The sequence below is a fragment of the Pteropus vampyrus genome, unplaced genomic scaffold (genome assembly GCF_000151845.1).
Source record: "Pteropus vampyrus isolate Shadow unplaced genomic scaffold, Pvam_2.0 Scaffold347, whole genome shotgun sequence".
NCBI classification, from domain to species: domain Eukaryota; kingdom Metazoa; phylum Chordata; class Mammalia; order Chiroptera; family Pteropodidae; genus Pteropus; species Pteropus vampyrus.
This window is the reverse complement of record NW_011889128.1, coordinates 2,019,893-2,047,164: the sequence shown is the minus strand read 5'-3', so window position 1 is coordinate 2,047,164 and position 27,272 is coordinate 2,019,893. Positions and strand designations below refer to the sequence as shown.

General features: G+C 53.9%; 2 protein-coding genes and 1 pseudogene across 3 annotated transcripts; 2 read left to right on the top strand and 1 right to left on the bottom strand.

Annotated features, from left to right (window-relative positions):
- On the top strand, positions 1-11,013 carry RABEP2 (rabaptin, RAB GTPase binding effector protein 2). 2 transcript variants are annotated; one of them, XM_011378790.2, is made up of 13 exons: positions 2-622; positions 1,100-1,309; positions 3,210-3,367; positions 5,709-5,819; positions 5,906-6,256; positions 7,271-7,366; positions 7,464-7,562; positions 8,413-8,568; positions 9,107-9,284; positions 9,424-9,435; positions 9,524-9,579; positions 9,818-9,934; positions 10,367-11,013. In XM_011378790.2, exons 1-13 carry the CDS (start codon positions 562-564, stop codon positions 10,466-10,468), a joined length of 1,707 nt encoding a protein of 568 aa, XP_011377092.1. In that variant the 5' UTR covers positions 2-561; the 3' UTR covers positions 10,469-11,013. The 2 variants fall into 2 exon arrangements, with proteins under 2 accessions (XP_023378211.1, XP_011377092.1); XM_023522443.1 differs by lacking the exon at positions 9,424-9,435 and having other exon boundaries at positions 1-622.
- On the top strand, positions 4,909-5,032 carry LOC111731019 (annotated as a pseudogene).
- Positions 10,968-27,272, bottom strand: ATP2A1 (ATPase sarcoplasmic/endoplasmic reticulum Ca2+ transporting 1). Its single transcript, XM_011378791.2, has 22 exons — positions 26,273-27,272; positions 25,986-26,003; positions 25,505-25,587; positions 23,968-24,072; positions 23,076-23,214; positions 21,004-21,084; positions 20,019-20,104; positions 19,567-19,864; positions 19,237-19,403; positions 17,349-17,437; positions 16,990-17,092; positions 16,619-16,750; positions 15,207-15,329; positions 14,864-15,082; positions 13,808-14,143; positions 13,420-13,640; positions 13,115-13,317; positions 12,829-12,914; positions 12,594-12,727; positions 12,367-12,484; positions 12,043-12,160; positions 10,968-11,250 (listed from the first exon to the last, which is right to left on the bottom strand). Exons 1-22 carry the CDS (start codon positions 26,388-26,390, stop codon positions 11,225-11,227), a joined length of 3,003 nt encoding a protein of 1,000 aa, XP_011377093.1. The 5' UTR covers positions 26,391-27,272; the 3' UTR covers positions 10,968-11,224.

Genomic DNA, 27,272 nt, shown 5'->3' with positions numbered 1-27,272 from the left:
CAAAGTGGGGGTGGGGACGTGGAAGTTCCTGACTACGCGGGAACTCGAGCGCCCAGAATAGTGGAGCTGACCCAGCCCTGCCCCAAGGGACGATCCACGAGGGCGGAGGTACAGGGAGGCCCGGCCACAACTTGCTGTACTGCGAGCCAGGCTCCAGCGGAAGGGCGGCCACGGGCCGAGCTAAGGGCCGGCTCCGGAGCTCGCGAGAGACTGCAAGAGCTTCGCTGGAGGAGGTGTAATTTGAACAGAGTTTCTAAGGTCACGAGCAGACGCCAGCAGGCCTTTGATACAAAAGAACTTTGGAGTTTGAAGGACTAGTATCCTTCTCGAACGGCAACAGCCCGAAGAGGGCGGAGAGGGGCGGGACCTGGGGCCGCAGCCGGGTGTCGACTCGGAAGCCTTCGGCCGAGTCTCGGCAATCCCCTACCCTTGACTCGGGCCTCGGCGTCGAGCCAGGCTGATCCGGAAACAGCCGAGCGGATCCGGAAACAGCCGAGAGGACCCGGAAGCGGCGAGCGCCGTCACCAGGGAGTGCGGGACCCCGCGGTTTGCGCGGAGGCGATGGCGGCAGCTGCGCCGGCGGCCGCAGGCGAGGATGGCCGGCGACTGCGACCGGGGTCTGGTACGTGAGGCACGTCCGTGCACGCGAGGGGCTGCGAAGCCGGAGGCGGGGCCGAGCTCGGCAGCGGGCGGATGGGGGTGGTGAGGAGAGCCTGGAGAAAGGGGCGGGGCCACGCCGCCGGCAAAGAAGGGGCGGGGCATGGAGTCACGGGCGGAGGGGTAGGGCCAGCAGCAGGTGAGAGGTGGGGCCCAAGGAAGAAGGGGGCGGGGACATTAGAAGGAGGTCGTGTCAAAGGGGTTGGGTTAACTGAGGGACTGGGAAGAGGCGGGCCTACAGGCAGCACGAGGAGAGCTAGGTGAGAAGGAGGCGGGGAAGGGGCGGGGCCAGGTGAGCGGGGCGGGGCTAGGAAAAGGGGTGAGGATCTACAGTACTGCTTGGCTGCGGTACTACTAGGTCGCGGGACATTCGGATTTGGTGGCTTGGGTTATTGGGGATCCTGGAGTGATGGGAAGAGAGGCTGATCCCTGTCCCCCACAGTGCTGGATCTCCAGCCCCAGGAAGGGGCAAAGGTTGAAGCTGAGTCAGGGGAGCTCGGCCGACTTCGGGCTGAGCTGGCAGGCGCCCTGGCAGAAATGGAGACCATGAAGGCTGTGGCCGAGGTGAGCGAAAGCACGAAGGCTGAGGCTGTGGCTGCAGTGAAGCGGCAATGCCAAGAGGAGGTGGCCTCGCTGCAGGCCATCCTGAAAGGTGAGGCAGGGTCTCTTCCCAGACTCTCCATCAGCCCCATAAGGGAGGAACGCGTGACCAGAAAGGGGTCAGGAGGACAGACAAGATATGGAGTAGGTTAGCAGGGCTGCCTGGACAGGGCAGGCCTATGGGCTCAGAGGAAGGGGAGCCCCTTTTTAATTTGCACAGAGGCACTGTCTGTGCCAGCAGCAGCTCTGTCTGTTCCAGCTAAGTTTAGCTCTGAGCTTCTCTACCTGTTACCTTGCCCCTCACTGATCACTGTCCCCCTGAAGATGCAACTTCTCAGTTCCCTGAACCACCCTTATTCAAGCTTCTGAGCTTCAGACTAAGCCCTAGGCCCTGCCTCTCTGTGAGTCTAATCCTCTGGTTTCCTTCCTTCCCCAGGGACCACTACATCACATCCATACCCAGAACCCCTCCCCCATACACTGACTTCTTTCCCTCCCTCACAACCTCTATATGTATTTGGGATGCAGCACCACCCCTTGCCTCAGATCCCCCAACTTCTTTTCCTAGTTTCCCCTTGTCCTCTAGTCAGAGGCCAGAGTCTCTGAAATAGCTTCCAGCCCTGTCTCACCCTTCTGCTTCCACTGCCACCGCTGTAGTGAAGCTCTTGACAACTCTCTGGAATGTTGCCCTAGCCTTCTCATAGGTCTCCCTCTATAGTATGGCCTTGGCATTGGCTTCCAGAGTAAGCTTTCTGAAATTCTCATTCCACCATATCATTTCCCTTTCAAACAACTGCTCCTGGCACTAGACTTCTCTGGGGCCGTATTTCCTATATTTCAGGTATCCACACATCACCCGTGCAGTGTGGTTGTCTCCTCCTATAACTTACCCTGTTATTTACTAAATAATTTTCTTTAAATAGATCCACTTTTTAAAAACTTATATACTTTTATTTTAGAGGAAATTTTCTGCACCTATAAGAGAAACTATCCTGAATCATCATCATAGCAATAATGATAATAATAACGGCTAACATTTGTTGAGTACTTACTATATGTCAGGCACGGAGCTAAATGTTTTATGAGTGTTTAATCTTCATAACAATCTTTGTAAGGTAGGAACTATTATCCATCTTCATTTTACAGAGGAAGCTCTGAGGCCCAGAGAGGTTAGATAACTTGCCCAAGGTCATACAACTAGAAAGCAGCATAAGATTTGAACCCAGGCATTCTGGTAGCAGAACCTTTATTTCCTTTTTTTTTTTTTTTTTTTTAAACAGGCTATATAACAAATTTAACTTAGTACACACCATACAATAAAAAGTACATTATCAACACAAGCTTTCATAGGTCCTAAACTAAAGGACTTTTTTTTTTTACTGCAGAGTCCTTAAATTATACACGATGATGATGAAAAAGATTAACAGTTACTTGGCTATTATGACTCATTCCAGCTTTGTTCAACAATGGCGGAAACCCTTTTCATATTCTCGTTTGTTTTCCTCATAAAGTTGTGCTGCCTGGCTATTGGCTGGACTGTTTGGATTCGGCAGAACCTTTACTTCTAATGTTAGTATACGTTAAAATAAATAACTATGCAAATAAAAAATAAATATTACTATTACTATATATTGTTTATAATTGGTATATATTAATAGGAATAGATATCATATTTTCAGCATTATTATATACCAGGAAGAAGGCTGAACACCTTCCAGATATCATCTCCTTTGATCCTGTAACAACCCAGTGGAGTAATCATTAGTGTCCCAATTTTTCAGCCGAGGACACTGATGCAGAATGGCTAACTGATTACCCAGGGCAGTCTTTCCACAAAGCCCACTGTCTTAATCGCTATGGTAAATTGCCTTGCAGGGCACGTCAGTGATGGAGAGCCCTCTACTCGCCAGTGCACTGACCCTCCCTCCCCTCTGCTCTTCCTGCCCCACCAGACTCCATCAGCAGCTATGAAGCCCAGATCACTTCTCTGAAGCAGGAGCGACAGCAGCAGCAACAGGACTGTGAGGAGAAGGAGCGAGAGCTGGGCCGCCTGAAGCAGCTGCTGTCCCGGGCTCACCCCCTGGACTCCTTGGAGAAACAGATGGAAAAGGTTGGAGTCGGGATGGCCTTTCCCCTCCCTCAGGATTTGAAAAGATGTTGAGGCAGCCAGAGGTGGCTGTGGGCCAGAGGGACTGTTGGCGTGCCACTCCCAGGCACCTGGAAGCAGGGCACCCAGTCATCAGTCTAGGTATAGCACATGCTGGCTTTCTACTTAGCGAGGTCCTGGCTTGCCACTACTAGTTTCCCCGCAAATTAAGGACTGTCACGTAGGGGAAAGAGAGCTAACACTTAAGGATACCTCTCATGCACTAGGCATTCTTGATAACCGCTTGACAGACTCAGGCTCTTCTGTTTTTCCCCTGAAAATGAGGTCTTTAGGTCCAGTTAACAGATGAGTAAATGAGACTCAAAGAAATTCAGTAATTCTCCTCGGGTTATACATATGAAAAAAGGATTTGGGAATTAAGAACTTAGGCAGTATGTTTCTAAAGTTTTTGTTCTTAATCTTTATAGTATATCACCTCCTTTATTATTGTTATTAACAGTAGTAGGAAGCGCATATTACCAAAGTCTTCATCTTTCAAAGTGAGTTCACATTGTTACTTCCTTTGATTCTCACAGCAGCCCTGTGAAGTAGCTACTTAACTCATTTTATGCATGAGGATACAGAGGCTTGGGGAGATGAAATAAATCGCCTGGTTAGAAAGATAGTGATCAAAACAGGAGCCCAAGAAAGGAAAGCATCCAGCGCACACTCTCCCAACAGAAGCTGCTGCTTGCATTCAGAGTATTCCTCCAGGAGCCATTACCCAGGGTGGTAAAGGAGAGGGCTCTGCTAAGTGAAAGCCACTTGGGACAGCGGAAGGAGCAGCAGGCCTAGAATGAAGGAGTTCCAGTCCCTGCCCAACTCCTACATTCAGTCACTGTCCCTCCACAGCCTGGGCGTCTGCAGAGCATGGATTCCAGGGCTTCACATGGGATCAGAGTGTTTTGTTTAGGCCACACAGGCTTATCCTGTTTCTTGCAACAGTTCACATAAGAGATTTGGAGGGTTAGACTGAGCTTGTTTAAGATGGCTTTTTAGTAATTCAAGAAGTAGAAGTGGCATGAATTGGAAGAGGATGGGTGACTGGCTGTTTTCTGCCTTGGGTAGCTTGGTGAATAGTCGGGCCATTCTTGCTGACCTAGCACTTGTGGGAGGAGAAATGGCATCGTGAGTTGGTTCAGATTTGGCTGTACTAGGGTAGAGGAGCCTGGGTGACATCCAGTTGGAGATGTCCAGAGACTGTTGCCTGTGCAAGTTCAGCAGGATCCCAAACCTGAAGAGACCAAAAGAAATAGCCAGCAGTGTGGTGGTGATGGGACTGTGGGAGGACATATCACTTAGGATGAGGCTTGAAAACTCAAGTCAACCGTAGCTTAAATAAAATAAGAGTTTATTTTTCTTAAAGTCCAGGGATATATCCAGTACTAATATGGCAGCTCGACAAGTCATTAGGGAAGCTGAAAAACCGTTACTCTCCATAGCATTTGGGATCTTGCTTTCCAGCACATGTTGGCTCAAATAAACTCCTATTAAAAAAAAAAGTTGTCTACAGCCATACTACCCTGAACAAGTCCGGTCCGATCTCGTCTGATCTCGGAAGCTAAGCAGGATCGGGCCTGGTTAGTACTTGGATGGGAGACCACCTAGGAAGACCAGGTGCTGTAAGTGTAAAAAATAAAAAAATGAAGGATTGTAAACTGACAAGGTCTTTGCAATCTGTGAGGTCAACCAAGGGTTGCCTCGCTTAAAAAAAAAAATGTCATTAGGAACTCAGGCTCCTCCTATGTTGCTCTTTTGCCATAGGTAGCTTACTGCTTCATGGTCCAAGATGACTGCTTGAGTGCCAGCCATCATGTCCACATTTTAGCCAGGCAGAAGGAAGAGGAAGATTAAAGTACAACCTCTTCCTTTAAAGAGTTGTCCTGGAAGTTGCACATGGCACATCTGCTTACATCTCATTAGCTGTAACTTAGTCATGTAGCAATGCTTTGTCACAGGGAAGCTGAGAAATGTGGATGGTATTCTAGAATTTAGGCCATGTATCCAACTAAAAATATGAGGTTCTATAATAAAAGAAAAAAATGGGTATTGAGGAAGAAAAGTATGGTGAGCAGATGGGCAACAGGAAGATGGTCGTGACTCTGGCTCCTTTACCTACCATGTGACCTGGAGCAGGTCATGGAGCTCCCAGAACCTCTGTTCTTATCTCTAAAATGGGGGTGGACAGTGCCTTCTTGGGACAGTTAAAAGAGCTGATATGCTTGGTCAGAAAGCTCTAAATGAGCTTGAGGGCTCCTGCCGTCAGTATGGGGTCTGTTGCCCAGCACCCCCCACTCTCCTTCAGGCCCATGAGGACTCAGAGAAGCTTCGAGAGATTGTGCTGCCCATGGAGCAGGAGATAGAGGAGCTGAAGGCAAAACTGCTGAGGGCAGAGGAGTTGATTCAAGAGATCCAGGTGAGGGGACGGCTGGGGGGCACTGAGGGAAGAAGGGGCGCTGCAGGACCCCTGGCCCCCCAGCCTCTCCTGTCCCCCTTTCCTAGAGACGTCCCCAGCATCCCCCTTCCCTACACGGCTCCGTGGAGTTGCTGCCCCTGTCCCGGGACCCGTCTCCCCCGCTGGAACCTCTGGAGGAGCTGAGCGGAGATGGGGGTGCGGCGGCCGAGGCTTTTGCCCACAACTGTGATGACAGCGCCTCCATCTCCTCCTTCTCCCTTGGTGGTGGGGCTGGCAGCAGTGCGTCCTTGCCCCGTAGCCGCCAGGGCCTGAGCTCAGAGCAGGAAGAGACAGCCTCTCTGGTGTCCACGGGCACTCTGGTCCCTGAGGGCATCTACCTGCCCCCTCCTGGTTACCAGCTTGTTCCAGACACCCAGTGGGAGCAGCTGCAAGTGGAGGTGAGTGGAGTGGCCTGTCTGCGTGCGTGCATCCCGTCTCTCCCTTCACCAAATATACTTACCAAGCACCTACTATATCTAGGTCCTGAACCAGATCTGTGGATTCCACAGTAAAAACTCCCACTCTCTTGGCGCTTCCTCCTCATGAGGGAGCCAGACTCACACATGTACATGGGCATGTACATGGGGAAGTCAATGTCATAGGATGAGGCGCCCAGAACAAAGGAATAGGATCATGGGGTAGAGATTGGCAGTGCCGGAGACTAACTTGGATGGTGAAAATGAGGTGCTCTTCGAAGATTGAGGGCAGAAGGAACTGCAAGTTCCAAGGCCCCGAGGATGGACAGGCCATGTGGGAAGACCACCAAGAGGGAGAAGAGAGATGAGATCAGAAAAAAAGTCAGGGTCCACAGGTCAGCCACAGAGGCATGGAGCCTACATCAGTGAGAAGCCTCTAGGGGGTTAAGCCAGCAACAGTCTTGCTCTGCTTTAGACTTTTTTTTTTTTTTTAATTAAATTATTTTTTATGGTGACATTGGTTAACTAAATCCAAGAAGTTTCAGCTGTACTCCAACAGTAAGGCATATATATATTTACACTGTGTGCTCGCCTCCCATAGTTTGATTTCTTTCTGTCATCACATATGCTTTAGACTTTTAACAGATCACGCGGGCCCCTGTATAGGACTGGACCGCAGTCGGGGAGTGGGTAACAGAAGTGGCCAGTTGGGAAACGCTTGACATGGTTTAGAAGAAAGATGTGACTAGGACCAGGAGATGGCAGCAGAGATGGAGAGAAGTGGGTAGATTTGGAATCTACTTTGCAGGCAGACTGGCAGGGCCTGCTGGTGGGTTGGATGTGGAGAGTGGAAGAAAGAGAAGAGTCAGTGTCAGTTCCTGGGCTTTTGGCTTGAGTGACTGTGCAGGCGATGGCACCACCCACTGAGATGCAAAAGCCATGGTGAGGAGAGAGTCCTCCCCTGGAGGCTGAGACTGAGACCGGGGTCTGTTGCAGGGCCGGCAGCTACAGAAGGACCTGGAGAGCATCAGCCGTGAGCGGGACGAGCTGCAAGAGGGCCTGAGACGAAGCAATGAGGACTGTGCCAAGCAGGTGGGTCTAGCCTCTGCTTCAGCCCTAGCAGGGCCTCTGGCTGCCTGCCTGCCTCCTCCTGGACCCTGATGTCACCCTTGCCCTTCTTCATTCACAGATGCAGGTGCTCTTGGCCCAGGTCCAGAACTCAGAGCAGCTGTTGCGGACCCTGCAGGGGACTGTGAGCCAGGCCCAGGAGCGGGTTCAGCTGCAGATGGTGAGAGCTTGGGGCCTGGGGTAGAAGGGAGAGGAATGTGATGGGATTTGATTGAGGGGGTGCACATGGAAGGCTGAGGCATCTGTCCTGCTCTCCAGCCGCTTTGGCTGTACCTGGTGCCAAGTAGGTAAAAGCGTGTCCAGGGTACCTGGCACTGTGGCCAGAGCAGGGGCCATGCCTGAGATGCCTGATATTCAGACAGAGCCCACCATGCACCCACTTTCTGATCTTGATCTGATCCTATGAGCTGGGAGCCTCAGCCTTGCCACTTTGAAATTGAGGTAATGAGACCTAGCTTACAGAGTCATGAGGATTAAAAGCAAGGATTGCAAAATCAGATACTTCCCAAGATTAGACGGGAGATGTAAATGATTGAATTGGGCCAGGTGTGAGGCAGGAAGGAGAAGCATGGCAAACGGAGGGACCACGCATGGGGGGCTGCTGCTCCTCCACACCGCCGACCGTAGCCACGTGGGAATGCAAGCTCGAGGCTGCCAGCTTTTCTGATTTGTCAAGAGAAGCCAGAAAATCTGAATATGTGTACATAGTCTCCCAATTTTTAAAGTTAGCACAACTAATTTAATGTTTAAAAAAACATGTGGACCAAATAAAACCCTTGACATGGCCATTGCTGCCACTGTGTGACCTCTGTGTCACGGAGGAGGGTGTATAAAAAGCTTGAGAGCCAAAGACATGTAATAAAGGGTGTTTCTTTTTTTCTTAGAAGAGGAGGAGTGTGTGGGTTTTCTGGCTGTCAGCAATGTCTGGAAGAAGATTCAGGGTTTGGCTTCACAGGGGACTAGAGACATCTTGTCCCCCTCCTCACCTCATGCTAACTGTCTACCCCTAGGCAGAGCTGGCCACCTCCCACAAGTGCCTGAGCCACGAGGTAAAGCGGCTGACTGAGGAGAACCAAGGGCTCCGGGCTGAGCAGCTACCATCTTCAGTCCCCCGGGGCCTGGAGCAGGATGAGAGCCAGGAGGAGTTGCTGCCCAGCTCGGTCCCGGTAAGGGGAATGTGGGTGCCGAGAGCCTGGGGACCACCCTATCGGCCCTTCCTCTCCATGCACAACAGAGCACTGGCTCGGGATCATGAGACTAAAGGACAGATTCAGGCTGTTGTGTGTTAGCTGCGTTTCCTTGGCCAACTCGACTTTTCTAAGGCTGTTTCCTCATCTGAAAAATGAGACCACACCCCCTTCCCAGCATTGGCAAGACTAGAAAGAGTTAACAGAATGCTTGATACGAAAGAAGCAGTAATTTGGTTTATTTTTAAGTGACATAAGATCCGTAAAATTGAATTCATTATAACCTTTGGTTCATAACAAGCTGTCATCATTGATCTGTTCATTTATTGAATTTGTCAATAATTTATTAAAAGTTTGAAGACTACGCAGAACCCTTGCCCACCCATTTGGGTTTTTCCCCCTTTTTAAGTTTCCTTCCTCCCTTCCTTTCCCTGCCCCATAATCGCCATCTTGCTGGTGGCCCCTATGACCTCCGCCCCTCCTGCCCCTCAGAGCAGGTGACTTGCATCTCTTCCAGGAGCTGCAGCAGCTGGTGCGCTGCATGCGGCAGGAGGTGCAGGCCCATGAGCAGGCCCGGGAGCATGAGGCCGAGCGCCTTAGGATTGAGATCGTGACCCTGCGGGAGGCGCTGGAGGAGGAGACGGCAGCAAGGGCCAGCCTAGAGGGGCAGCTGAGGGTGCAGCGGGAGGAGACAGGTGAGAGAAGGGGAGCCGAGCCCCGCCACCCCTGCTCCTGGGGAGGGTGACCTCCCCACAGGGGACCTCCTGGGCACCAGGAGGGGAGAGAGGAGACTGCAAGAATGAGCTTTGACCTCTTTCTTTCTTTTCCACACAGAAGTGTTAGAGGGTAAGTAGGCACGGGGGCCCTGCGGGGGTGCGGTGGGCGAAGGAGGGAGGGCGTGGGCCTGACGTCCTGCCCCTGCCTGACTTCCCAGCCTCCCTGTGCAGCCTGAGGACGGAGATGGAGCGAATCCAGCAGGAACAGAGCAAGGTGAGGCAGAAGTCAGGCCAGACTGGGATGACGTGGACGGGGTGGCAGAGTGGAGAAGGTCCTAACTGGACCCTCCTGCCCTTTGTGTCTGCCTCAGGCCAGGTGGCAGGAAGGCAGCCACCAAGCTCAGACCCCACAGGAGAGGTCAGAGTTGGGTGGTGTAGATGGACTACCCCTCCAGCTGGCTACACACCCTCCCATTTGGCCCAAGGCCTCAGCCTGTGTCCTGTCCCCCCAGGCCCAGCTCACAGACCTCCTCTCAGAACAGAGGGCAAAGGTGCTACGGCTGCAGGCCGAGCTGGAGACCAGTGAACAGGTGCAGAGGGATTTCGTAAGACTCTCCCAGGCCCTGCAGGTATGGCATGTCCCCTCCCCAAAAGACTGCCATGACTCCAGGTGACTTGTCCTGGGTCATGCAAGGGCAGTCCCCCATTAGAGGAGTCCTCTTCCTTCTGGGGCTGGCACGATCCTTTTTCCTGAGTTACTGCTCAAAAATGTTAAAGCCCTCGTGTGTCTGTCTTTGTTGGTCAGGGCGAGCCCCTAGCCCAGGGCCTGGCACACGGGTGTGAGGTGTGCTCATGTCAGCTGCACCTGCCCCTGTCCCCTTCCTCAGGCTGCCCCCCTAGAACTCATCTCTTCCCTTGAACCTGGTTTCACCATGGGTCAGGGAAGGTGGGGCCCCTGGGTCCACTGGTCCTTGGCCCTTGCCCCTTGGAGGGCTGGCAGATGGGGCGGGGGCTGCACTTCCCCACCAAGGCCCCTCTGCTTCCCTCGCTGGACCCCATAGGTGCGCCTGGAACGGATCCGCCAGGCAGAGAGTCTGGAACAAGTGCGTAGCATCGTGGACGAGGCGCCCCTCAGGGACATCAGGGACATCAAGGACACCTGAGGGGCCAGAACCCACCCCCGCTGGGGAGACTGTCTTTCTCCACTGCAGAACCATGAGGCCTAGGCTTTGGGGGCCTCACAATGTTGTCTTCCCCCTCTCCAAGCCTGGGGTTCAGGGACAGGGCCATCACTGCCCCGTCCCTCCAGGGCCTCCTCTCAGGAGGAGCTGAGCCTTCTGCTCGCAAGGGTGACACTGGATGAGGGTCCCAACTCCCTCCTGGAACCAAAGGTGCAGGCTCAGCCCTGCGGCTTTCTGGCTGCTATGCTGCCTCCCGAGCCCCAACCGTCCTGCCCCTGCCCCTGCCCCCTAGCCAGACTGCCAGACCGCCAACCCGTCCTTTGTCCCTTTCCCTGAGGCAGAGCCGAGCTGTGAGTGGTGGCTGGGAGCCTCCCTCCACATGTGTGCCCTGGACAGGCAGCTGCTTTCTGGACTGCATGACACTAAGATGCTTGTCCCCCGGGGCCTGACCCAGGCCCAAAGATGTGCATGGAGGCAAGGCCAGACTTTTCTGTCGTTTATTTTCAATAAATAAGCAGCTCAGCTCAGTCAGTCGCCTTGTCCCTGCAAGCCCCACGGGGTTGGGGTAAAGGAGGTTTTTCAAGGGGAAAAGGGAGGGTGGGTTGCTGAAGGGGGGAGGAGACTGAAGGGAACGTGTTTATAAACAAGAATGTAGAAGGGGAAAGAGAACGTGGGGTCTGTGCCACAGCTCTGGCTGAAGATGCGTCACTATCGGGGAAGAAGGGGCAAAAGGGCTGGTTACTTCCTTCTTTCATCTTCTGGATCTGGAAGGAGGAAGGGGAGAGATGAACCAGGGGACAGGAGAGGAGAGGAAGAGTCCCTCCCAGGCTCTGTCCCCATTCCCCACAGATTCACCTGGAGGGTCGCTCCACTGCCCGTCCCAATACTCACCTGTGTCCCTGGACCCCACTCCTCCCCACCACTGCAACCCCAGCGGCAGACAGCGCAGCGCAGCGCCCAGCCAGCGCCCGCAGCGCAGCGCAGCGCAGCCCAGCAGACAGGTGGTGCCCAGAGGCAGGGCCGGTGCGGCCCCTGGAGTAGGGGCAGCAGCGCCCCCCATCCAGCTCGGAAGCTCCGCAGTGGCAGTGGCAGCAATGGCTCCAGGTGGAGCTGCGAGCACAAGTGACCTTGGGTGCCACCCAAGGGGGAGAAGGGGTTGGGTGGGGGGCACAGCAGCTGGTGCAAGGGCAAGAAGGGGGGCGATACCTGTGACACGGTTCAAAGAGATGGAGGAGGGGAAAACGAGTTATCCTATGGCCAGAGAGGACAGAGAGACAGCCGTTATTGAGGAAAAGAGGCAGGCTTAGAGGGCCAAGAGGGCTGAGGAGGTTGCGGGGATGCCAAGGAGAATGTGTCTGCACCAGGCAGAGATGGGAGGGGAAAAGGGGCCTGGTTGCACCTCCCTGGTGGACAGTGGTCCTGCCAGGACCAAGAAGAATACACCTACCTGGAAAGGAAGAGTGGGGTAGGGGGGCAGGCGCCTTCGCAGCGCAGATGGAGGGGGCTGTGCTCAGGGCCCAGAGGCTGACAGGGCTCAGAGGAGGGGAGCATCTTACCCTCCAGATAGTTCCGAGCAACAAACTTGAGGACTTCATCGAGCCCGATGACTGGCAATGAGATCTTGAGGACCATGAGCCACTGGGTCACGTCCAGGGCCCGAAGCTTGAAGATCATCTGAGAGGGGGTGGTCAGAGGCAGTGAGAAGGACAAGTGTCCTTCTCAGGAGGGGGTAGGCAGGAGCCAGAGGACCCAGCACTGCCCCAACCTGACCCCACCTTCTTCCCTTTGTTGGTGCCTCCAGCTGCAGTGGTCACAGACCCCTACAGAGGCTCCATGTGGGGTGGGGAACAGGCGGAGGTGGCCCTGGCCAGAAGGCTTACCGGCAGAGGGTCAACGTAGAGGATGAGGAAGTGGAGGGACATGGAAAGGCAGATAGAGCCCAGCAGCCAGATGTTCACCCAGGGCGGCATCCGGATAAGGGACTGGTTCTCAGACAGGCTGCAAGTGGATGGCCGGGCAGAGGCCAGAGTGGGAGACACAAGAAGAAAGAGTGGTGAGGAGAAGGGTAGAGGACTCAGGCATCAGCGGGAGGGAGGGCCGGCCCCACCTGTTGAGAGCATTGCACATTTCGATGGTAACCAGCACGGACAAGGCCATGGTCATGGGCTCAGGAGCTTCAAAGATCTCACAGTCCACACCCTCAAAGTCAGGGTTGTCTTCAGTGCATTGCATGAAGTGAGTCTGCAGGAGGAGAGGGCAGGAACTGGGACCCCACAGACGCCTCCAAGCCATCCTCTTGCTTCCCGCCCCTGCTCTGTCCCCTCTCTTCAGCCCTTCCCTACCAGCTGGCTGTAGGTGACACGAGGCCCATCCTCCGCATACAGGAACCACCAGGCAGCCGCGCCCACAGTGGCTGCACCCACATAGCCTGTGGCAGAGAGAAGATGGGGGTTGGGGAGTCAGGGCCAGGGAGACGGGAGGCATCAGAGGGCCTTATGGCCATGAACAGCTGGTTGAGGAAAAGGAACAATGGGGTGGCCGCACTGGGCACGGGGAGGGGACTGATGTCCCAGAGAGGGGGTCAGTCCTGAGGATTGGGAAGGATTGGGGGGGTCCCATCCAGCTCACCCCCAATTGCCATGTAGCGGAAAAAGAGCCAGCCACTGATGAGGGGCTCCTTGGGGGTCCGGGGGGGCCGGTCCATGATGTCCAGGTCTGGTGGGTTGAAGCCCAGAGCTGTGGCCGGGAGCCCGTCAGTCACCAAGTTCACCCACAGCAGTTGCACAGGAATCAGGGCCTCAGGCAGCCCCAAGGCGGCTGTCAGGAAGATGCTGTCCGGGAGAGGTGGTTGCATGTCGGTCCTGCTCCTAGACCTGTGGCCAACCCCCACCCTCAGCCCTGGTTCCTTCTGGGTGCCCACCCTGGCTGCTCACCAGACCACCTCGCCCACGTTGGAGGAGATGAGGTAGCGGATGAACTGCTTCATATTGTTGTAGATGGCCCGGCCCTCCTCCACGGCAGCCACGATGGTGGAGAAGTTGTCATCGGCCAGCACCATCTCAGAGGCGGTCTTGGCCACAGCGGTGCCAGAGCCCATGGCAATGCCGATCTCGGCCTTCTTCAGAGCGGGGGCGTCATTGACACCATCGCCGGTCTGAGGGGAGAGGGAAGGTGGGACCTGGCCCTTCTCACGCACCCCTCTGTGCATCTGACCAGGGCCCCCAGCTCCCAAAGGCGATAGTCTCAATGGACACTAAGCAGACTGCCCCACACTGGACTCCACATGGGTCCCAGCCTGGGTGGCCCCATTAGTCTTCTCACCATAGCTGTGATTTCATCGTAGGACTGCAGATACTCCACAATCTTCGACTTATGGGCAGGCTCCACTCGGGCAAAGCAGCAGGCGCGACGGCAGGCCTCCCGCTGCTCAGCCAGGGGCAGGTCATCGAACTCCCGGCCAGTGTAGGCTCGGTCTGCCACCTCCTCATTCTCTCCAAAGATGCCGATTCGTCGGCAGATGGCAATGGCTGTGCCCTTGTTGTCCCCAGTGATCATGATCACTCGGATTCCGGCATCACGGCACAGTTGGATAGAGCCTGTGACCTCCTTGCGGGGTGGGTCCAACATGCCCACCACGCCAATGAATGTCAGGTCCATCTGCAAAGACAGAGCAGAGAGCAACAGGGTCAGGGAGAGACTCGGAGAAGAGCCAGGGAGGAAGCTCGCAGGGAACTCGGGAGAAAGGTCAGTGAGCTGTGGGGAGAGCCGGCTCCGGACCTGAGAGTCAAATCTCAGCAGGGCCTCGTAAGCTCAGGCCGGAAGCATCCTTGCTGCACGTGTACCTGCAGGTTTGGCGGTGCCAGGCACATCGTAGGTGGCAGATCTCATCTTTCACAGAAAGAACTCAAGCTGGAAGTTAGGGTGGTGGTTTCTACTTTTGGGACCACTCACTTCCTCTACAATTTTGAGCAAATCTGTGTTACCTGTTGGGCCACAGTGTCCCCTCTATAAAACAGAGGGAGTGAACTCTGGTGCTATTCAGAGAGCTAGTCCATTACGAGAAAAGTTGCTTGTGCCAGAATGCAGGTCAAGGCGCTGCTTCTTGCATCAAGAAAATCTCACTCTGGAAACGTGTCAGCTGAACCTGAGCATATTTGGTCATCGAGTTGATTTCTGTTCTGGTGCGAGCACCTCACCTCATCACGGACAGGTCCACAGATCCCGTGCAAAGTAGCCCGAGATGGTTCCTAAGTTTCTTTCAGTCTCTAATGTCCTGTGATCCTGGGACCCATGACAGTGTAGGACATGACAAGGGTGGTGGAAGGGGTGAGGCACATGACTCCAGGACAAAGGAATGGGAGGCTTCCATCTGCTCACCTCGTACTCCACGAACTTGGAAGAGTCATCCAGGATCATGTCCTCTCGCTTTGGGGGGGTGTCCCGAGTGGCCAGGGCCAGGCAGCGCAGGGTGTCCCGGCCAGTGCCCCACTCTTTGATCACAGACATGATCTTCTCCTTCACTGGCCCTGTCAGGGGCACCCGTGTGGTGCCAACTCGCACGTAGTTACAGCGGTCGATGACCCCCTCAGGGGCACCCTAGCAAGCCAGAACAGCATTCGGAGATGATTGTCTTCCTTCCAGGGCACAATGGGAGGGCAGGGATAGGAGAGGGGTTCAGGCTCAGGAAGAAGAGGGGCTAGGGCACATTCTGATTTCTGACCTTGACAAACATCTTGTTGCCTACGGCGGCCCGGGACTTGGCTGGGGAGCAATACACAGACATGGACTTTCTGTCTCGGGAGAACTCCAGGGTGAATTCCTTCTTCATTAGCTGGCGGATCACCTGGGAGAGAGGAGACAGGGAGGGAGAGGCCAGACGTGAGCCTGATGGGAAAAGAGGGATACTGCTGTATGTGAAGGGAAAAGCCCTAGAACCCTGAAAACATAGTCGAAAAGGACCAGGAAGCCAAGCAGACCCCAAACCGAGTCAAGCTAAGTGTGGTACCTACAGCACTAATGGAGAGAATTCCAAGGCTAGTGCTGCTACTGTCTTAGCGTCTGGTTTAAAGCACAGCAGAAACAAAATGTGCCGTGTGGCACGGTCCAGTCGAACATTCAGTGATGATCTGACGTTCTATTATCGGAACCGTCCAAAACGGTGAGACTGAGCAAAGGCTACTGAGCACAAGAAATGTGGCTGGTGCAACTGCAAAACTGAGTTTTTACTTACATTTGATTTTAATTAATTTAAATTTAAATAACCACATGTGTGCTTCTAGAGACGTGTTGTTGGACAGTGCAGTCCTAGCGCCCGGAATGCAATAATAAGCACTCGGTAAAAACGAATGAGAGCCTTTTTCATCAAAGGCATCATAGCTGTTTCTCCACAAAATAAAACAAAACAAAACTAATAAATAAGATAAAAAAAATAAGTTCATGTTTATATTATCATTTGTAAATTTTTTAAGTGATTAAAATAGATGTCAAATACCTATTGATATTTAGGTTATTTTTGTCATATCGAATAAAACAGCAATGAGCATCGTGCATATATAAGAATGGGTGATGAGGGGAACATGACGTCCCAGAGGAATTCAATGTGGATACTGAGTAAATATTAATAGCAAGAACTTAAGAGTGAGAGAAATAGAATTGGGCTTGTTCATTTGGACAAGGGAAAGTGGAGGCATATGCAGTAGTCAAATTTCCCAAATCCTAAATCAGGTCCTGAGAACTGATGAAAACTAGTGTGCTTCTAGAGACAAAGGGATAATAAGTCGGGGCTGCCCCAGGATGGGTCACCTGTGGTTTCTATGTCCAGCTCTGTCCCTTTCAACTAGGGACACAAGAGGAGGAAGTGATCTTAAATTCATCAATGATGTTGCAGCTGGGCAGCATAAAGAGCGGTATAGGTCAGGGGCAGCAGGTCCTCCCCAAAGTCAGCCTGAGCAAGGAAAGCTGTGGAGAAGCCACCTTGCCTGTCCCGGTTGGGATCCTACATGGGGCACAAGGCCCTATCCAGCCCGCTGAGGTTGGGGGAGTGGAGAGCCCTACTTCCTGAGGTTCCTTGGGGCTTGGCCTACGCAAGGCGGGGTGGAAAAGGACCCCGTCGGAGGGAGTGGCCAGACTCACCGAGTTGCAGGCATTGGCCCTCTCCACCTTCGAGAGGCTTCTCACTTCAGTGTTGAATACATTCATCTTCTCTACCAGGGTGGTGAGTGCCGTCTCGGTGGCCTCACCTACCTTCTCATAAACACCTTTGGCCTGAAGAAGCAGAGGAGGTGGAGGAAGAAGGTGCCCTGGGCTCCTGGCCCCTTGCTCCCACTTATCATACCCACCTGCTGCCTAGAACGGGAAGGGAGCAAGCCACTCCCTTCCCCTTACACCCAGGGGTACAAGAGTCTGCCTTCCCCAAACCCCTTCCTTGTGACCTGTTGAAGATGCCTGGACTCTGAGCCAGTTGGAAGGGGAAGGAGGGACTGCTTCAGGAGTGTAGAGATTACCTCATTGAAGTCCAAGGAAGAGTCATTGCAGAGGGCACAAATGGTGGCCAGCTCCACCAGCCCATCATACTGCCCTGCCCGGACTGGCTTATCATTCTTCAGGCTGGCAGTGGGGTGGGGAGGAAGGAAAGAAAAAAGACAAGTAGAGAAGAATAGGGAATGAGATGTAGAGAGAGCATGCGGAAAGCAGTGAGGCACAGTCAGGGAGATGGCAAGCAACTTGGAAATAAGGTAGGAGAGAGAACAAAGTCAGGGGAGGAAGAGAAAGGAAGACACAACTGGAGGGAGGGCCCCGGGGGAGAGGTGGGGTGTGTGCAGAGGGGGTGTGAGGAGCTGAGGAGGACTTCGGGGGGACTTACACCTCTCCTTCTGGAGCATAAGTGGAACCGGTGATTGAGAACTCATTCAGAATGCAGACATCACCATCCACCCTGTCAATGATGAACATCTGCAGGGGAGAAGGGCATGCGCGCTGATGCCTAGCTCTCCCCATCCTGAAGGTAGTCTGCACTGGGGGAGGCCCGGCTCCTAACGTCCCTCTGCTCAGCCACCTGCAGGAACTAACCAAACTTCCTACCATCCCCCACACTTGCCTCTCCTTTTTCTCCCTGCATCCTCCCCTCTCCCACCACTCCCTTGCAATCATTCTCCATGTTCTGTTAGTGGCCTTAAAAAAAAGTTACTGCAGACCACAGGCTGCTGGCTCCTTTAGATCAGTTAATAAAATAAGACATGCACAATAAGGTGTGGGGATTGTGGCTACCAGTTCACCTGTTAGCACATCGAAAGCCCCAGCCACTTGTGACCAGATCTTCTAGTTTTGCAGGAACAGCAAGAAATTCAGGTTATTTCCCTATGAAATCTCTTGACTTTCGAATGTGGGCAATGAATTCATTTTTATGAAACATGACAAGAGCCCAGCTGTACAAGCCTGTGGCCTGGTTTGGGAGCCTGTGCTTTGGAGGTGTGTAGAGTATGTGATGCCCAGAGCGGGGCAGCCCGGCATGACCCAGAGCAAGCGTGGAAGCAACAGGATTTGAGATATGTTCCACCACAAAACAGTTTTGTGGTCAAGTCGGTTTGGGAAACTCTGGGTTAAACAAAGTGGAATCCACCCTCTACAGTTAGCCTTCTCTGAGGCTTTCAAATGCCGAAAGATCTGTGGGTCTCCCCAAGGGGCCGAGGGTGCAGCTTTTCTCACCCTGGTCTGACCACATGGCCCTTGCTCCCCAGAACAATTTCTATCTCATGGACATGCTATTCCAAGAACTCTGTTTAGGGCAAGGGTCCTTCGCCTTGGGTCCAGGGATGATGACCCCAACCCTTACCCCCACCCCCACCAAGGGGTCTGTGAACTTTAATGGCAAAAAAAAAAAGACACCTTTTATTTTCTGACACTTAGCATTTCCTTCCAATTAGAAATGCAGAAATTAACTGCATTATTATTAGTGAAATCTGTGACTCTGCCACCAACATAATCACAGATACCTTCCTATCTCATTGCACTTATGCTCATCTGCTCTTCAGCTTCAACGTTGTGGTAATTCTCACCCACTACTGGACCTGCTATTTAATTTAGTAATAAAGAAGCATAAGTGTTACCAAGTAACAAATTTGTTTTTACATTTCGATAACTGTATTTCAATCACTGGTTTCCTTTGTAATCTGATAGATTTTAAAAACAGAACCCTATGTATTTTATTTTATACATTTAAAATATTAGACTGAGAATAGATCCAGTCTGCCAAAAATGTGAGGCACCAAAAAGATGAGGAGCCCTGGTTTAGGACATGCTGTTGGAGATTAGTGTGGGTGGGCCCCACCACGGCCCGCCACAAACGACCATCCTGGAGGGCAGTCTGGTGTACAGGCAGGAGCTCTGGGACCAGATAGGCTTGGATTTGAAACTCAATTCTGCTACTTATTAACTGTACCAAATCTCCCAGAGCCTCAGTTTCCTCCTCCAGAAAATGGAGTAAATGAGACCTTATCCTGACGGGGCTGCTGTGGAAGATCAGAGATAACCCAGGGCAGGGTCTGGCACACAGTGGTGGCGGCAGGGAGCTATCTGGCTATCTCTCTGATCCCTCTCACAGCTGGCAGGATGGCACTCTAACTGCCCTCTGAGCATTTCTTTCCCAGGCCAAAGTGAGAAGCGGTCAGTGATGAACAGGTAACTCCATCTTTGGAGGGCTCATTTCACCCAAGGAGAGTCTCCTGAGTGGGAGGTGGCCGCGCTTCTCTGACCTTGCAGACAGACATCTGGTTGGTGGTGAGGGTGCCTGTCTTGTCAGAACAGATGACAGAGGTGCAGCCCAGAGTCTCCACAGAGGGCAAACTCCTCACGATTGCATTTTTCTTTGCCATCCGGCGGGTGCCCAGGGCCAGGCAGGTGGTGATGACTGCAGGAAGGCCTGCGGGGGAAAGTGGGGGTGAGGGAACGATAACAGGCGAAGAAAGGAATGGCCCCCAAGGATAGCAGGTCCCGATCCCTGGAACCCGTGTTACCTTATTTGGAAAAAGGGTCTCTGAGGATGAGATTAGCAAAAGTGCGGGGAGAAAGAGAGGCTCCCGTACCTTCCGGGATCGCAGCCACAGCCAGGGCCACGGCAATCTTAAAATAGTAGATGGCACCACGGAACCAGGAGCCCCCATGGACGGGATCGTTGAAGTGGCCAATGTTGATGAGCCAGACAGCCACGCAGATGAGGGAGATGACCTTGGAGAGCTGTTCCCCAAACTCGTCCAGCTTCTGCTGCAGAGGGGTCTTGTCCTGCTCGGTGGCGGCCATCTGGTCACGGATCTTTCCAATCTCAGTGCTCACACCAGTAGTGGCCACGATGCCCAAGGCCTTGCCGGCTGCAATGTTGGTGCCCTGGGAAGGTGAAGAAGAGGCAAGGAGTCAGGCAAGAGGCAACCCTCATGCTGCATCCCCCACCTGTGGGCCTCATCTCTTCTCACGCCACCATGTCTCTCCCGGACCAGGGCCTCTGGCTGGAGCACACAACAGCAAGCTCGGGATGGCTCACCGAGAAAAGCATGTTCTTCTTATCTTGATTGACAGCTCGGGGGTCAGGAACAGGGTCTGTGTGCTTGATGACAGATACAGACTCGCCTGTGGAGTACGAGACAAGGAGTTTTCAGATGACATCATGTCCTTCTCCCGTACTTCCCACCCCTAGCTCCCTCCCTGCTTTGCAGGACAGGGCCTGGTAAAGACCAAGCGGCAATCCTGCAGGGAGTCTGGACTCTGGAAGAAGCCACTGGAGGCAAATGGGAAATCCACAGCACTTAGAGTAACATGACCTTGACCTGAGTAACGGCTTGACCACTTACAGGCTACATGATTTTGGATCACTTAACCTTGGTTTGCTCCTCTGTGAAATGGGGATGATAATACATACACTTCAGAATAAGGTCTTGGTGAAATAAATAAGCTGACGTATGTGAAAGTGCACTGTCGACTGTAGAGCGTATTCCTGGGGAGGAGAGGCTCCGACCCGTGGGACCTTGCCTCCCTCATCCCAGCGGCAGGGGCTCAGAGAGTCACCTGGGCCAGCCCTGCCTTGCCTCCTGGGACCACGGGGAATGCTCCCTGGCTCTTTGCCTTCTCTCTCCCAGTGGAGACACAGAAGCAGCTGTGTTTTAAGTGCATCTGAATCCTCCATCTTGTCCTAGAATCTATGGCTCCTCACTTGAGGATTTTTGAGGAGACAGGATAGTTCTCAGGGTGAGTGGGTCCCTACGTCTGCGAGGAAGAGATGGGTTTATGGCCATCTGGAGAATGGTACAAATGTCCCGCCCTCTCCCATGACCCCTTGGGTTTGTCTTACAACAGTGAACAAGGCTAAGCAGTGCTGACTTCACTGCCACTACAGAGCCAGAAGCAGGTCCTATTGTCGGTGTTCTCTTTTATCCATCTGGAATTTCATTCCTGTCCGTCCACCGAGCTCCTGCTCACCACATTCTCATCCCTACACCCCCTGATGCACCCTCCCACTTAGGCCCCCAGACCTGTTAGGATGGACTGGTCAACCCGGAGGGTGGTGGATTTGATGGAGAGGATGCGGATATCTGCAGGGACTTTGTCGCCCACTACGGAGAGAGTAGAGAGGAATGAAGTCAGTTGTGAAAGGGTTCTTCTTCCTTCCTAGGAAAAACTCAATCTTTGTCCGACTATCTCACCTCATCCTTCAGGTCTCGGGGAGGTCACCTGGGCTGGGTACCTGCCCCTAGGCTTAAGTCAGGCCCTCAGCATATGCTCCTGTAGCCCCAACAAGCACTTCCCTCTTAACGCTCATTCCAATTGCCCCCCTCATTGAAAGCTTTCCTCCCCATCAGTCTGTGAGCCCTGTGAGGGAAAGGACTGGCATGGAGCCCAGCACGTAGTATGTGCTCAATAAACTCACACTGAACAACTGAAGGGAAATTTAGGCACAATTTAGCTCTATAACAAGAAACTAAATCTGAGAACGGGAGACAGCAAAACAGAGAGGGAAGAGAGTGAGAAAGATGAGGAGGGAAAGACAGGAAAAGAACTAAAGAAAACAAAGTGAGCTGGAGAGACGTGAGTTAGGGGACGAGAATAAAATGGACCAGCCAGGAAAGGCAGGAAGAAAGAAGAGAAAATATAGGAATTGAGGAAATCAGTGTCAACCAAGACAAAAGGTAGAGCAAGAAGCAAGAGAGAGTAAGTGAGAGGGATGTGTGGGAAGGGAAGTCGCAGGAGAAGGAGGAGCAGCTGAGGCAGAGGGCACAGGTCTGCAGATCCACACGGAGAGGACGCACATCTGAACCTGCCGCCCAGTCTGAGCACCTGAGGGGAGGCAGGAAGCCAGGTGAGTGAGCTGGGGACACAGCAGGTGAGAAGGGGACGCCTAAAAGGAACAAGGAGTAGGGGGGGACAGGGAAGCAACACACGGCAGAGAGCTGAGGAGTGGGGGAGGCCAGGGAGAGGCGCAGAAGGAATGGGTCAGTACAGGAAGCCACCTTGGGGAGAGGCTGCAAGGCAGATGCCCCGCCAGACTGGAGATCTTAGAAGAGGCGAAATGCCTCCCAGGACCTCTGCCCAATCCTGCCTAGTCCCAAGGATGGTACCGGGGACAGGATTTGAGGGCTTTCCTTCCCATTTCTAAGGTTCCTCCTCCTGTGCCAGAGGAAGCTGACGGAGGAGGGAGGAGGTTGGCCATGGAGTTGGGCGGGACACCCTGTCACCCAAGCCAAAGTGATATTTATAGACATTCATGGCGCTGACTCCAAACTGTCACCGTAGCAGAGCAGCCCTGCGATGGGGCACTGGGGTCTTCAGCCTGCCCTTCCTCCCTCTCCCCGAGTTTCCCATGATGGCGACATAGGTGTCTAGTGGAAGGAAACCGGCTGAGAAAGATACATCCCCACTATGCCAGGGGCCTGGGGATATGGGGAGGCCTGCACAGGGCAAATATAAAAACCGCTGAAGGGGGCAGAATCCCAGTAATCTTAGCCACCTGGCCCCCACCCCTCCCTGGCCAGGCATTAAGTGTCCCTTCCCGAAGAGGCGGGGCCCCTCCTTGAGCTGCCTCCTCCCAGGTCCCGTGCTCTCTGCCGGGGCCTGAGTTTCCCTTACATGGTCGGGGGCTCAAGCCTTGGCCCCCCCTCCTCCCTTCTACCCTCGCTCCTTCCCCTTTGAGAGGCATCAAGGGCACTGAGAGGTCAAGATTTAAGGCTGACCAAGCTTGGGGGTGGGTGGAAGGAGAGGGAAGCCAGGCCTCAGGAGGGGGGTGGAGACAGGACCGTTGGCAGGGACTGGGTTCCACCTGTTGCTTGCAAGGCTGAGTGAGAGGAGGGGGAGCAGGGGGTCTGCCTGCAGCTTCAGGGACAGGACTGGCTGTTCCTGCTGAGACTCTGACGAGGTGGCGCTGCTGTGGCCACAGTGCCCTGGGGTGACCTCCCGAGGAGTCTGGGAAGGAGAAGGCAAGACTCTGCCATCCAGGCTACCTCCTAGACACCGGAATCAGTAGCTGGCCAACCCCTACTGCCAACATGCACATCATCTTGGCCTCCAACCCAAGGCCTCCCATCCTGGACCACTCATTCTCGTCACTCACCAGCCACCTCCACAATGTCCCCGGGGACAATGTCACGAGCCTTGATCCTTTGCACTGACTTTCGGTCAGCCCGGTAGACTTTTCCCATCTCGGGTTCATATTCCTTCAGAGCTTCGATGGCATTCTCTGCATTACGCTCCTGGTGGGACAGGGTGGAAGAGAGGCGGGTCATCAGAGGGATAAAGATTGTGGAAGGGGAGGAGACTGGCAGGGGAGGACTAGGGGGTGGAGAGAGTGTAGAGATGGCAGGGCAGGGGCCAGAGTCCTGGGGGCGATAGGGGTGTCACAGAGGAAGGAGGAGGTTGTGCAGTCCTGGCTCCTGGCACAGGGAAGTAGACAAACCCCACAGTAAGGGTCAATGTGTGTGTGTGTGTGTGTGTGTGTGTATGTGTGTGTGTGTGTGTGTAAGAACCTGTCACTTACAACTAAAAACAGTTAAGAGGGTTTTAGGGAGAGAAGAAAAGAGAATCAAAGAAAATCAAAAAGCAGGGGACAGGAAAAGCAGAGGGTGGCAGCGTAAGAGAAGGAAGACAGTCACACTGGCATTTGCTGAACTCTGACCACGTGCTCGGCACAGGGCCAGGCACTTTTACACTCACAGTCTTGCTATATTTTGCCACAACTCTGAGGGCAGAATTGTTAGCCCCGTTTTATGAATGATGAGACTGAGGCTCAGAAAGATAAAGGAACTTGCCCAGGATTATATAGCAAGTGACAGTGGGAACACCAATCTTCTACCTCTTTACAACACTCTGTCCCATTTCCAAACTGAGCCATAGGACAACAGAACGAGGCAAGCCCAGGGGAAGTTACGGGTGTGTGTGTGGGGGGGAGGGGTTGGCCTCATGTTCAGTGTCAGGATGTGAAGGAGTGAGGCGGGGTCAAAACTAACCTGCCAAACCCCCACGATGGCATTGGCAACGAGGATCAAGAGGATGACAAAGGGTTCAACAAAGGCAGTGACAGTCTCTTCACCTTCCTCAAACCAGGCCAGCACCTGGGAAGCAGGGCAAGAGAGAATAATAGGTAATAGAGCCCCTCAAACAGGTAAAGAAAGCAAACGGAGGTGGGAACATGTTCAGGAGCAAACGGGGCAGGGTGTCACAGGGGTACTGCAGGCGCATGTCGGATTGGAGGGTCTAACACTCCAAGGCGCATTCTCACACAAGCACTGCCACTAACATTCAGCAGGAACAGGCGGGCACAGACACGCAGCACTCAAGGATTATCTAAGAATGCTTTCAGGTTTTCCTGACAGTCCTTGGCTTGTAAATGAAGCTCAGAGGACACCCAGGCTAACTGCCTCCAGGCTACATCCACTGGAGAGACAACTCAGTAGGAAAACCCTGTGGTCCCTGCAGGCGCCTGGCCCACCCATAGCCTCCCCCACTTCCACACACACACACACACACACACACACACACACACACACACACAGCCCAAGGCAGAGAAGACCTAATTTCATGAGGGAACAGGCTGGGGGGGATAGTGTTACGGGACCTCCTGTACACACCCCACCCCAGCTGTTGCCTGTGCCAGGCAAAAGCAACAGTCGCAGGCAAATGTCAAGGAGCAAATCTGAGAAGGGAGAAGTGAGGCTCTGCCTTCAGGGGCCCATGGGACCTCCATTAACAAGAACAGGGGACAGAGAGACTTGTTTGCCTCGAGTCTTGTCTTCCAGCAGGACTAAGACGTTAAGGGAGAAATTTCAAAGTTCAGGATGGACTGCTGGGACAGTGGGTGCTGAGGGAAGCTCTGGGCAGGAGGGGTGGTAGGATCTTGAGGAAGGGGTGGGGGCAGCCCTTAGGCCGTGAGGGGCCCAGGGAGTGCGAAAAAGTGGAAGGTCAGGCCAAGATGGTGAGGAGAGGGATCCCAGGAGTTCTAGCCCCACTGGGGAGGCAAGGACAGACAGGTGAGAGGTCTGGGACTTCAGGAGCGTTTGGAGTCACCTGGCACCAGCAGCTCTTTCCTGCCTCTAGAAGGGAGTCTTTGCCTTGGCCAATCAGCACCAGAGGGGCGGGGCAGGGGCACGAAGATGCTCCAGGATTGGTGGAGTGGTTCCTGCACTTCGGTATGCAGGGACTAGTGGTGGCCCAGAGTGGCAGCAGTGTCTGAGCTGGGGAGCCCTGCGCTCAGGGGTAACCCGAGCGCTTGAAGGCCTGGAAGCTTCGGGGGATGGCTTAGCTTCAGTGTTTTGGCTGTGAATACCCTTAAAGCTTAAAATAAAACCTGCCTGTGGGGTGTAGAGGAGGACAGAGGAGAATGCAAATGAGCAACCCATCCCAGAACCCCCTCGATTCTGGTCTGTAGAATAGGATGCTGAGGGCTCGGACGACAGGAGCCTATGATTCGGAGCCCGCCCTGCCCAGCACTCTCCAGGTGCCCCATCCCACACCCCAGCCAGCCCCTAGATGCTCTCGCACACTTACAAAGGAAATGCAGGCGGCCAGGAGAAGGATCCGTACCAGGAGGTCTTCAAACTGTTCAATCACCAACTCCCACAGGGACTTCCCTGGGGGAAAGAGGCAAGGGGAGGGCCCCGGGGTTAAGCTCCAGTGGATGAACAGCTGGGGCTCCAGGTGAAAGCTGGGGTCCAGGGACTGAGAGTGCCCTGACTTCCAGCCTGGAGCAGGAAGGTTCTGGGGTGATGGGTAGGCTACTTGGTACTGAGAAGGGCTGAGGGAGCTTGCCAGGACTCCAAAAACAGGCTCTTCAAAGTGGTGGGCACTTGTTCAAGGGCTGGATGCCTCAAGGAGACAGTGCCTGGAAACTTCTTCCCCCAGCCAGACTCTAACTTTTGGGGAGGGATATTTGCCCCAGGAGTCAGTAGGGAAAAGGCAAGGAGAATGGAGTGGGGCACAGAGGTGATGGGGGGTCCCCTATGACAGCTCAGGGATTGCAGTAACTTACCTTCCTCAGCAGGGAGCTCTGCCGAGGGAAAAAGAAGAAAAGGACAAATTCATTTGGGGTTCAGTCTAATGCCCCGCGCATCAGGACTCTGAGGTTCTCCAAGGTCATCCCACAAAGCCTCCCCAAACTGCGGGTCTTAGGGACCCTGTCTTCTCAGTCCTCTTCCCTCCTGCAGTCGTTGGACCATGGCCCAGCTCTTCCCCAACACCCTGGGGAAGCTCCAGTGTGTGTATGTGCTGGGGGTGTGCAGGAGGGCATCAGCAGCTTTTCTTCCAAGGGACACTTACCATTGGGGCCGTATTTCTCCAATTGCCGCTTAACTTGGTCCAAGGTGAGGCCTGTAGTCTCACTCACCCCAAAATAGGCCAAACATTCTTCTGTGGTCTTGGAGTGTGCAGCCTCCATTGTGCTCCCTTCCTGGAGGCCAGGGGGCGGTGTGTTCCTTCTGCGGAGTTCTCACGCGTAGGGGGCCTTCCTCAGTGTGTCCACCTGCCTGTTTGTCTGGGTTTCTTCCTTTTTCTCTCCTGTCCCCGCCCCCAGGGCTTTCTTCCCTCCACGAACCTCTGATCCCAGTCCCACTTGCAGCAGCCGGCCACCCCTCCCTGCCCAGTCCCCAGTTGGTCCTTATGAGGGAGTGAGGGGGGGGCCACACTCCCCCCTCCCCCAGATCAGGGATTGGCTGGCCGAGACTCCAGCAGGAGGGGTCAGAAGAGAGAGGTATTTCTGCTGACAGAGGGGGAACAGTGGGGCTGCAGCCTGAGATGTCACTCATAAGGGAAGTTAAGGTGGCCCCAGCCCCAGGGAAGGGGTGGGGGCAGGGAGAGACTTCACTGTCTGTCTTCTGCTACTGACCCCTTCCCCAGTTGCCCAGGCTTTCTCAGTTGCACTGAATTTCCTATTTCCTATTCCAGACTCATCCCTCCAGTTCTTCTCTCGAGCCCACTTCTACTCTCAGCCCTTCTTTACCTTTCACCTTCCTCACAACCCCTCTTCCCATCTCATCCACCCTAAACTTGTTTCTACTGCCAGTCTCCTTCCTCACCTAGTTTGCTGAAAGGGCAGCAGAGATACTCCAACCTTCAGGGGATTGAAGAGGGGGAGAACATCTTTTGTGGGCCAAAGGAAGTGGCTCTAGAGGGACCAGAGGAAGCAGGGAGGGGAGAGGGTCAAGGGGACAGGGTAGAGGATGGTAACCCTACCCTAGGGAGGGGTTGCTGCAGCCATCAACAAGGGATTTAGTGTCCAGGCCCTAGTGAGCAAAGCCAGGACTGCCTGTCTCTCCCCTAA

Excerpts from the sequence above, each read along its gene's own strand:
- ATP2A1 (XM_011378791.2), bottom strand. The coding sequence starts at position 26,390 with ATGGAGGCTGCACACTCCAAGACCACAGAAGAATGTTTGGCCTATTTT. Across the intron at positions 17,438-19,236 it reads ACCAGATGTCTGTCTGCAAG|ATGTTCATCATTGACAGGGT; the intron begins GTCAGAGAAGCG and ends TCTCCCCTGCAG. Across the intron at positions 15,083-15,206 it reads GCAACAAGATGTTTGTCAAG|GGTGCCCCTGAGGGGGTCAT; the intron begins GTCAGAAATCAG and ends CTGGCTTGCTAG.
- RABEP2 (XM_011378790.2), top strand. The coding sequence starts at position 562 with ATGGCGGCAGCTGCGCCGGCGGCCGCAGGCGAGGATGGCCGGCGACTG. Across the intron at positions 7,367-7,463 it reads ATGAGGACTGTGCCAAGCAG|ATGCAGGTGCTCTTGGCCCA; the intron begins GTGGGTCTAGCC and ends CTTCATTCACAG. Across the intron at positions 9,935-10,366 it reads GACTCTCCCAGGCCCTGCAG|GTGCGCCTGGAACGGATCCG; the intron begins GTATGGCATGTC and ends TGGACCCCATAG.